General features: G+C 34.6%; 1 protein-coding gene and 1 long non-coding RNA gene across 2 annotated transcripts; both read right to left on the reverse strand.

Annotated features, from left to right (window-relative positions):
* Positions 1-538: 538 nt before the first annotated feature.
* Positions 539-3,726, reverse strand: LOC107403379 (sulfated surface glycoprotein 185). The gene has a single exon (XM_060820162.1). The coding sequence runs from the start codon at positions 2,994-2,996 to the stop codon at positions 2,445-2,447; it is 552 nt and encodes a 183-aa protein (XP_060676145.1). The 5' UTR covers positions 2,997-3,726; the 3' UTR covers positions 539-2,444.
* A 2,404-nt stretch (positions 3,727-6,130) lies between these two features.
* On the reverse strand, positions 6,131-7,265 carry LOC132800344 (uncharacterized). Its single transcript, XR_009635378.1, has 2 exons — positions 6,881-7,265; positions 6,131-6,640 (listed from the first exon to the last, which is right to left on the reverse strand). It is a non-coding gene; the product is annotated as an uncharacterized LOC132800344 (long non-coding RNA).
* Positions 7,266-11,446: the final 4,181 nt, after the last annotated feature.

Below are 11,446 nucleotides of genomic sequence, written 5' to 3' on the forward strand. Positions count from 1 at the left end.
AGCGTCAGTATTTCAATACTAATAGCTCTACATGTGTAGAACGAAACTGGTACCATACAACTGATAAAAATACTTCCATGATACCAGTCGGTAAAACTATTTGAAACACATGGCGTTTCTCGTACGGATTTAACAACTATTAATTAAACCACTAGCATATATCCAACAAAACATCACTTCCCCGGGACTATGTTTAAAGTCTGAAATCCATGATGAAAAAGGTTAAAAATTATTCTCTGTGGAATCCAAATACCAAAAGTAGGCTTGATGGATCAGAAAAGTAATCTTCTTTTTAAGACGAAAAGAGCCAGACCATACCGATCGTTGATCAACGTGATAAAAGGACGTTAGAATAAATTGCAATGAGAGCCACTTGCAGAATACCTACAAGCTTTTTCATCCTGTAACAGGCGAATAGTATCTGAACCATACATGGATCTAAATTTAAAGAAAAGCTGTTTGATTTCATGTAATTTTAACAAACAAATGGAACTCCTCCGCATTGGCTTGGCCAAAATTCAAGAATATCTCAAAATCATAAAACAAAACCCAAATAATTGATTTACGTCATCAACCTCCTTCAACAAAATGTACAAACATTGCCCTTAAAACAGGGGAATCTCTAGACCGATATCGATCATTCGCTGAATACAATCCATAAACACATATTCCAAAACGAAGAAAGATGTTGGATTAAAAATAAAATAAAAATTAACCACATTAACAATTCTTGAACCACAATGCCAACAGGTTTAATGGTAGTCCTGCCAATGAGGTGAAAAAGAGAATGGTTTTTGATAGTTTTACTTCTTATGTCACAACCAGAGACTCGTTTCAAGCCAGAGACTCGTTTCAAGAGGGACCTGTCTTGGCTCTGGGGTGGCCAGGACTGCCTTCATCTTGGTTTGTTCCAGTCTGATCAATCAGCTTAAGATTGATGATGACTACCAATTTTTCATCTTTGACCGTTTGGTCTTTGTCTGTGTCTTCCAATTTCCCCCCTTTTTTCACTTACGGGTTGGCCTCAGGACAAGCTACATACGCTGATTTAGCTCCAGCCAGTTTTGCTGGTTTGGTTTTTGGGCTGATAATAGATAGTATTGCCTTGACTCCCAAACAGCTGTGCCTGCTTCCATCTGAGTTTGCCACTGTGCAGTGATATCTGAAGTTGTCTCAAAGTTCAATGCAGCCACGGCCGACTTGGAAATCAAGCAATTAATCAAACGCAGTACAAGATGATGTCGGCCCAAGACTGAACCAACAAAACTGGATGACCGTGACGAAGCTCAAACAGCATTAAGCTTCTCATTGCGGCCAACAATTCAGCTGAAAACAAGGGGTGGAACTAGATAACACTAACAAAAATCAAGCAGTCAAAGGTGAAAAAAGTGGTCATCAGCCAATTAATCAGACTGAAGAAACAAAGAAGAAGTCAAACCAAAGTACAGCAGTGGCCACCCAAAAACCAAAACAGGTCCTCTTCGAACTAAGCTGAAAATAAGTGACACGTTGATTCAAGAAGTAAAATTATCAAAAGCCCTCGGTTGCTTTGCTATTTATGCCACTGATTCATTCACCCCGACTAATCTTGTATGAGAAAAATGAGCCCATAATAATATATAGTTCTACTCTACTTAAGCGACTGATTCTTTCAACTTAAATAGGATCAATCAATCAAAAAGTCACGCAATCAGCCATGCATATTCTACCCGTAGATAGGAAAGGAATGTTCCAGCATTCAATGGCACCAAGCAATTGACAGAATAAGAACCAACCCTCCAACACTTAAAAGTATTTTGCATATAATGTATAATGAATGGGGTACCAAAAATTCTCAAATAGTGACAACTTTGAGACAAATTAAACAATACAAATAAGTCTATAATAAAACTAGTATGAACAGACAATAAATAGAAGTTAGTTTCGATTTATGGCAGCATCAGGAAAAACAGTAAACTAGATTTCGTCACGGTAATTGTTCCATAATTTCTACCATTGTTATACAGTCACGATCCAGGTTAGCAGGGACAAAAATAAAAACACGAACCCATAGGTCAAAAAGGGTTAATCTTCTCCGTGTAAATTAAGCTAAAAGAAGCAAACCAGTAAAAAAAAAAAAATGTAAAACTTTCATAAGAGTTAGACAGAGAACCAATCAACATTTACCAATTTACAGAACAACTGCGAGGGGGCAAAACAGAGCCAGCGATGCTCTCCAATCATCAACAATGCTATGTGTATCAATCCTTGATCCATATGCTCCTTGCCGAGCTCACCAAAAAGAATTCTCAATTCGATCAATGAAACACCCACCACTTTGATGCGCTCCACAAAAAAGAATGATTTCAACTTCAACTCTCACTAATAGCCCCCCAAACTACAAATGCGGTCTCTTGGCCAAAGCAAAAGAATAATACATGAGAAATCACACACTGAAAAATATTTCAAGAACAAGTTTCGTATCTATTCTTGACCTTTAGGAGTTGCCGTCTCTTGAAAACCAAGAATCCCACCACACCAATCTGAAGAATGGCAGCAATCCCGGCGAACAACAACCCAATCTTTTTCCCCGAGTTGATCTTTTTGTGTTTTGCCGGCGGCCGTGGCTGTTGCTTCTTCGGCAGCGGTGGTGGATGCTTCTTCGGCTTGCGGTGATGTGGTCCATTCGATTCGGAATTCAGATTCTTTGTGGGAGCACGAGGCGCCGGAGGTGGAGGCCTTGGAGATGGTGGTGGCTGTGTCGAGGAACGAGATAGTGGTGGCGGTGGCGGTGGCGGTGGCGGTGGCGGTGGCGGTGGCGATGGCGATGGCGATGGCGGTGGCGATGGCGATGGCGGAGGAGGCGACAGAGGTGGGTGCGGCTGCCGGTCCACAGGCGAAGGTGACGCGTTGAGAGTCGCTACGTCTTGTGACGATTGAGACTCGACAACGAGAGCGCAAACGCTAATCACGAACCCGAAAACCAAACATACCAAAGTCGACGATGTGGATTCCATTCAACGACCCAGAAAGAGGTTTCCCTACTACTCTAAAACGAGAAATCAGGTTCTGGATTAAGATTAGGGTTTCCAGAGCGCTCTCGCATCTGGGTCTAACTAACCCTCTTCTTCAACACCCCCAAAAAAAAAAAAAAAAAAAAATTCCCCTCTTCAGATATGCACAAATACTCTCGGCATCTAGGTTTTTTTTTTTTTGAATCAGGATCAAATTCCAATCCGGACGCTATCAAATTTCCCTTTTTTTCCTCAACAAATCAGAAAAAGGTCAAATTGGGTTCGATGCAAAACGCTTTGATTTATTATTTAACCAAAAAAAAAAAAAAAAAAAGATGAAAAAAAGGGGGGTAAAGCTATAAGGCAAAAAGAATGTGTGTATGGAAAGTGGGTCTAAGAAAATTATGCTGAAGAAACTGAGAAATGGGTCAAAATGGGTTAGTTTGGAAAAAAGCATTGATTGGACGTATAATAGAGAAGAAGAAAGAAAGAAAGAGGAGGTGAGTTTTATTGTGTGAAGTTTACCAGCTTCTCAGAAAATATGGAAGAACCAAAAATAAATAAAATAAAAAATAAGAAAGGAAGAGAAAGAGAACGAGGGTCTACTCGGGCTTTAACGGTTGGAGTAATACAGATTGATTGATTGCAATTTGCCTAGGAACGAAGAATCTTTTTTTTTTTTTTTGGGGAAACCAGAGACAAAGATAACAAAAACAACCCCCCAAAAAAAAAAAGCTGCAATGGTAATGAAGGTTAACAGTGAAAAAAAAAAATTTCGGTTTCATTATGTGGGCCCATTTAGTGGACCATCATGGTTTCGGCCCTTTTACATGTGGGGATTTTGTTCAGAGTCCTTTGGGCCCATCTTCATCATATCCTTTGATTTTTCTTTCTAGATTTTTTTTTTTTTTTTTTTTTTTTTTTTGGTTGGGTTGTGAATAAAATTCTAGATTTATCAGCCTTAAATATTTCCATATGAGAATTTGATAAAACATACCCAAAAAGACAGAATAAAACACGTACTATACCATCTTTCTTTATAGAATTAAATTGTTTATTTCCTTGCACTTTATTTGTTGAGTTGTAAAAGAACTAGAATAAAATAAAATAATTGACAAAATTATTTGCCACATTTGACACAAAAATATTCTTCTTCTTTTTTTTTTCCAATTTATGTTATGACTTTTGCTGTCTTACAGCAATAAATTAACAATATGGATACGTGGTATGTCCGAAATGAAAAGGCAAATTTCGGATTCTGAATTTCATGAAATTAGACAAAGTTCCGTGTTTCACAAACTTTGGGGCCTTTTTACTTGGATCAACACGGACATTTATAAGATGCCAAAGTCCAATCCAAACCAATATTATTAACATTTTTTTTTTTTGTTTTTGCTCAGATTCAGAACCAAATTTCACACTCTTATATAATTAAATTTAAATCATTTTTTTTTTTTTGGTTTTCTGGTAAATGAATACAATTTAAATCATTTAGTCCATAATCCTTACTCTCTTTTTCATTAACATGATGGATTTTGCCAGGCCCTTTTCTCTTTTACCGCCCAAATCTCTTACATTGACAAGAAATTAAAGTTTTGATTTCAAAACACAAAGACAGGAGGTTTTGCACTGACCTCTAAACCTCCATTTTCTGTAAATATTGTAAATAGATTTCTCTTGTTTTTTAGTGATTAATTTATTTCTCAGATACAGAGTATGCATTTTGTTAAAAATATATATATTATATATTTTATCACATGGAAAATCTGATTGAAACTCTTAAAATCTGCAAGACAGCATGTTACTAGATAGTACAGTTTTTTTTTTTTTTAAATTAAATATATTATATTTGTTCTGATCTCAATTTCTTATTCTAATGCATATGATATAATATAATGGGGGTGAAGCCAAAAGATGCCATGAACTAGAAGCCATTTCTCTTCAGTTTCTATAAAATATAAATTAATAATATTGATTCTATATGATGGAGAGCCAGAAATTCCCTCAGATTGATAGGTCATAGATATGAGGACCTGTCAACAAGAAGACAGTCTAACGAGCTTTGATATGGATCCCACAAGTTAGATTTTCAGGATCTTAATCGAATTATTGTAAAAATAAATCAAAATTGATAAATAAGGGGAAAAAAATAACATAAAATAAGATAAGTCAAAAGCTTCATTATTATACCAAAAACAGGACATGCATAATGCATTTCTATAATTGCTAAGAATCTCAAGACCCGGAAATGTTCTACCCGAAGAATTGACTGTTCTTTCCTTCTTCTCTGTTTCTTTTTTTTCAAAATAATAAATAAATGACTTTTTTAACAGCGAAGGTATCTCTATAATATTGAGAGAAATAAATAATAAACAAAATTACAAATACCATTTATAAAATAGAATAAAATAAAATAAAAAAGATAAAGAAAAATAAAGCTGCGGCCGCTTTATTAACATTTTTTATGCAATGAAAAGAAGTCATGAAAAAGTATATTTGACTTTCATTGCTTCCAAGTCATCTTACGTCAACAGTTACAGATTGTTATTTGACAAGAGTTCTACTCTAACCTATGAATTATTTGCGGTTTCTATCAAAATCACAAATTATATTTTGCGTCAGAATAGGCTATATTTTGAGTGGGAATAGAGTTAATTTCATCTTTTTTTTTTTTTTTTATAGAAATAGAGTTAATTTCATTAGTAAAGCAACCGTAAACGAAGAGGTATACACTTCATTTTCCGATTAAATGATTTTATAGTATGCTTGTCTAACATGTGGTATCGCAGCCGCCTTTAGTTTATATTGTTCAATATATACATATGCTTATTGAATTTATATATGCTATTAAATATGTATAAATCTGTATTTTTTGTTTTATATACTTACATATAGAGTAAAACTACATATCAAATATTAATATCGATTTTTTTTTAAACATCAATTTTACTCTATATATATATATATATATGCAATACCAAAGTTAATATTTTAAAAAAAAATCAATTTTAATAATAATCCATATACTGATTATCTACACTGTAATTTTATTTTATATATATATATATATATATATATATATATATATATATATATGGAATATCTAGAGTCAGATCGGATCACACACCTCTACAGTCCGGATCAAAAATATTTTTTAATTCACAACCGTTGGATTTTATAATTTCGAATGGACGGCTGAAATTGAAGGTGAGCTCACGTGTGAAAACCTTGCCCAAACCTCCCCTTCCCGCTCGCAAAACTGATTCCATTGAACCCAACTTACAAAGTTGCACAGAAGAAACGGAGATAATTTAGAGGGAAGAACATATAACACGAAAAAGAAAGATGGGTAACACCCATGCAAATAGCATCTCTCCACCCACGGCAGACCCCAGAAGCCATTATCACCGTCTTATCGTCGACGACGGAAATGATTTGCAACAGGAGCGCCATAGGAATATCCTTCAACTCAGTAATAACTCCAGCTTCCATTTTCACTTTTCCACGACCACCACTCCGAGCACTACCACCGCGCATCATCAGCTTCTCAAAGCACAGATTCAAGTCCTCTGTCCTCATGTTTTCTTTTCCTACCATTTCCAACTCTCACCGCCTTAACAAAATAGTGAAAATCCCCGTTCCTGTCACTAGATGACAGAGAGAGAAATTGGGTGACGTAACAAATTCCAATACCTAGAACACAGAGAAAAAGATTCGTAAAACGACAAGAAACTATAACACTAATAAAACCCATGTGTCAATACCACAGAAAATTTGCAGATATACATCGGATACAGAAGGATAATCAGAGTCCAATCAAAACCAATTGTTTAATTAATATTTTTTAAAGAAAAGAAACCCGTATTATTGTAGCAGATACTACATACCTAAAAATAATAATATGCAAAACAGTCGTTAAATTTAATCTTTAAAAAAAAAAAAGATTACTTCACCATGCACCTGCCAAAAAAGTTATACATGAGCTGCACGGAAGAGAAACTAAAAAACCACTAGGAAAAGAGGAAAAAAAAAAAATTCAATTATCAAAAAGGATCTCTTTCCTTGCCAGCGGGAAGGGGAGAGTGAACGGAAAGGGGAGATTTGGGCAAGGTTTTCACACGTGAGCCCATCTTCAATCTCAGCCGTCCATTCGAAGTCATAAAATCCAACGGTTGTGAATTAAAAAATGTTTTTGGTCCTGATTATAGAGATGCGGTCCGACCTGACTCTAGACGCTCCGTATATACATATATCGCTGCAATAGTTTCCGTTAACTATAACATCTGGGAAGTAAAACCAGAAGAATATATACTGTCCACAAAATATATTCATTTAAGATATTGCTGTTTATAGTCTAGCTTAGAACTCTTATCCAGTAGCAATCTTTATAATTCTCCACCATCAAAAAAAGAATGAATAATAATAAAACTCTACTATCATATAAAATATGAATAGCTAATTGATAATATTATATTTTTTAATTAATTATTCAAATATGTATTATAATATGTGGACCACCTAAATAAATGTTCACAAAGGTAACCTATGCAAATATATTGTTTGCTTTAACTTTTTTTATTATATTTTTAAATGGAGTAGATATTTATAATTAATCCAATGCGATCATAAACATTACATGGTTAAATATATATATATATATAAGTCCGTTATTTTCTGTCTGAAGTCCCTAGTTCTAATCTTGGTCATACTTTTCCCTCAAACAAAAAAAAAACTTTGTAATAACCAAAAAGAAAAAACGAGATGGGCATTTGATTAATTATATGTCATATTTCAAAATTAGTGAGAAAATAAATTATTGAAGACGGGCTTTGTGGGAGGTAATATTGCTATAAACACATGTTTGCCACATTGTTAATTGACCGAGACAAGGGTTTGGTTCCATAATTGACTCGTACTTAACCATCATATATATTTACAGGCCCTACTTTTATTTCACTTTTTTTTCCACAAATTAATTATATGCATGTCGATCAATAATAATCCATCCTATTAATTAAAACACATGACCCTTGACCATAAACACTTTAATTACCTTGTAAAAAAATCTTTGTAGGATAGGCCAATGACAAATTTATTATTTCCTGGGACAAGGGTTTCATATCCGAATATTTAACTACTAATATATATAAAATAAAATAAAATAAAATAAAAACTGTAAAAATAAATTACTTAGTTAAAGTTGTAATTAGCTGAATTATTCTCGATGCAAATGGTGGATATAAAATTTTTTTTGGTCGCAACTCGGCATGCATGATGCATACGAGTTAATATATATATGGTAGAAGGAAGAACTTGGAGATCTAACTAATAATTTTAAAAAAAAAAAAAAAAAAAAAACTTCCCTCATAAAATTTATTCTCTGTCAAAGAAATTTCCTCAGTAATAATAAGATATAGAAATTGCTTATATAGATATATACATATATATATATATGCTACTAGTTACTTTTATGATAAAATCTTCTTGCTCTCCATACGACATATAGATATAGGCAATAAATAAAAATAATCAGAATTTTTTTTTGGTAATTCATGATCAAAGGGGGCCTTTTGGTGATTTTACGGCATACGTGGCTGAGTCCATCTGCATTTTCTTGATTAATGCTAAATTGATCTGTATCATTTCTTTATTGGGTCATGATCTGTATATGCATCTGAATCTACTGCTCTACATGCATCCATGTACACATTTTGACTTTTACCAAACAAAGAGACATTTTGACATTTGGAACGTCTATAGATAGGATTTAGGTTGGTCAAGCCTATCAAGGTATGGGCCTAAAACAACAAATTGACCATTAATTGGGCTGTTAAGTTGGTGGTTAGGAAGGATTGGGTCTGTATAAAAAGCCTTAAAAAATTTGCAGAAATAAAGAGCCCAATTTATAGTAATAAAGAAATTGAATTTATAAAAAAGTAGGGGTAATACAAGAGTTTTTTCCAAAAAAAATAAAAAAAGAAAAAAAGAAGAAAATGGGTAGGCATTGGAGAGGGAGCAAGGTCACATGGGGTATAGGCAAGGGCAGAGTGCAGGAGAGGCAGAGCAAGAAGCATGTTTGGCCGGTTTCAGGTCATCAGCCGCAGTGTGGCAGTGTCTTTTTACAGTGTCCCAAACACCCCCTTCCCCCCATGTCAGCACCCGACTTGTCCTGAACCCCTCCACAAACCCCCCTTTGCTCTCTTGTCCCATCATACTATGCTCACTAAAATTATCACACTCACTGAAAACGACCTCTTTAGTCTTTTAATCTTTATCCCAGTGGCAATTTCGTCATTACATTAAATTAAAAACACCCCCAACATTTTTCTTGAGAGAGAGAGAGAGAGAGAGAGAGAGCGCAATAGACATGTTGGAATTGCAGAGACAGATAAAAGAGAATAAATGGGAAGGGATGGGCCAAAAAGCCAAAGGGAAGGTCTCTCTCTCTCTCTCTCATATTATGAAGGCTAGCTTTACATAGAGATGGGATTGGGATGCATTTTGTGGTATTTTTGCCTTGGGAATTGTTGCTTTCGTTCTTTCCCTGATTCTAACCCCAGTCAATAGTATACCATGTCTTTACACTAACTTTTGGTAACTATTATTGTCCACTAACTCCTTCATTCAAAACCAAATTCCTTAATTCTTTTAGTGAAGATGACATCATCTTTATGATTTATATATATCATTTAATAATAATACTAGCTAACACGCCCTACATTAATAGTTGCCTAATTATGATCATTAATATTATTATTTTGATACATTCATATGTAGTTTGAGTTTATTTGATTTTGGGTTAATTTGTTAGGGTGCATAGAAGTGGCTGCCGCATATGTGTGTGTGTATATATATATATATATATATAAATCCCACGACTATGGGGCATGCAAAATATGGACGGTGGGTGAGAATGTACAAACTCCAAATTCCTTTTCAACAAAAAGCAAAGCACACTGCAAGTAATGCCTATAAATGGTAAAAAGCCTTATAGTTGAACAGAGCTTTGAGCAGTTTAATGTAAATGGTCAAGGGCCAGCTAGCTGAGATCTAGACTCTCTGATAGCAGAGAGAAAGAGAGCTCAAAAACTAGGTATCATCCCTAGCTAAGAGAGAGACGAGCTAGTTAGCTAGGTTACTAGAAATCTTACATGGAGTACATAGAGAAGGGGGTTTCTGTTTTGTGGAGCAGGGGGTGATAATGATGGAGAAATATCTATGCATGAGGTATCTTGTCCTGTAGATTTTGTCGCTTTGTTATTTTTTTGGTTTTGTGGGTGTGTATGAACCATGAATGAGTTGGTGCCAGGTTTTTCTTGGGTAGACTAGATAGCTAGATTTATGTAGATTCCCCTGCTGCCCCAAATCTATCTCTAAATTTCTCACTGTACCATTCCTTCCATGGTCCGTACATATTCTCTTAACGCAGGAATCAAAGTAAATATTATAAATTATAATCGTTCCAAAAAGGAAAAAAAAAAAAAAAAGTAAATACATATTCAAGTATTACATAATAATTTTGTTTTGCTCACTGAGAAATACTTGTACGAATATGTGAGATAATGCTGCTTACTATATATAAATATAATTAACTTATTCTGAAAGGACTTGGAATCCCAACCAAAAAAAAAAAAAAAAAAACTTATTCTTAAAGGACTTCTGATTTTTGGCCCCTTTTTTCTGTTTTTCTATTTGGTACTGCCTAAAGGATTACGCTTGAATCTTTGAATTTTTTTGTTTAATCATACTTTGGTTTGACTCTTTTATTTTGTGTAAAATTTCAAATACAACCTTTTTTTTTTTTTTTTTTTGTTTAGTTGTTCCAATTGAATTCCTTAATTGTATTTTTTATTAAGTCCTAGATAGTAGTCGAGGCAAAACGAGACAAAAAATATATATATAATATTGGTGGCTTTTTTTTTTTTTTCCCCTTTCACTAAAAATGCATGTATAAGATTAATTTTATAGTAAAAAGTTGGTTTAATCAGATTTAAAACATTATTTGAAACAGACAAAAAAAAAAAAAAAAGGTGAAAATTTTGAAAATGAAAAATGGATGTTTAATAAGAACACGTAATATAGGTGTCTGTAGGCCTGGGTAGACTGAAAATGAAGGCGGATTAAAAGCGTGGAGGGACGCGCCGTGGACAGGGCTACGTCTAAGCATTGAAATCAAAATGACTGCGAGAGGTCCCACTTGAAAGCTACAGGGCACGCAATTTTAGGCACTTCGAGTCAAAGGGTTGTCCTAACTTCTTTGACTTTTCTTTCTTGTGCTGCACTCTACCCCCGGCGTATGTTAGCAATAGTACACCATTGAGGAAGCATCCAAGCACCGTTTGTTGCTGCCCTTAGAGGGAGCACCCCTCATGATCACATGCCTCGCCGTCCATGGGCCTCCACACTCCTCAACCACTAGGGGTGAGGAATTATTTACATTCAGAATTTGACTG

Source organism: Ziziphus jujuba, chromosome 1 (assembly GCF_031755915.1).
Source record: "Ziziphus jujuba cultivar Dongzao chromosome 1, ASM3175591v1".
Taxonomy (NCBI): domain Eukaryota; kingdom Viridiplantae; phylum Streptophyta; class Magnoliopsida; order Rosales; family Rhamnaceae; genus Ziziphus; species Ziziphus jujuba.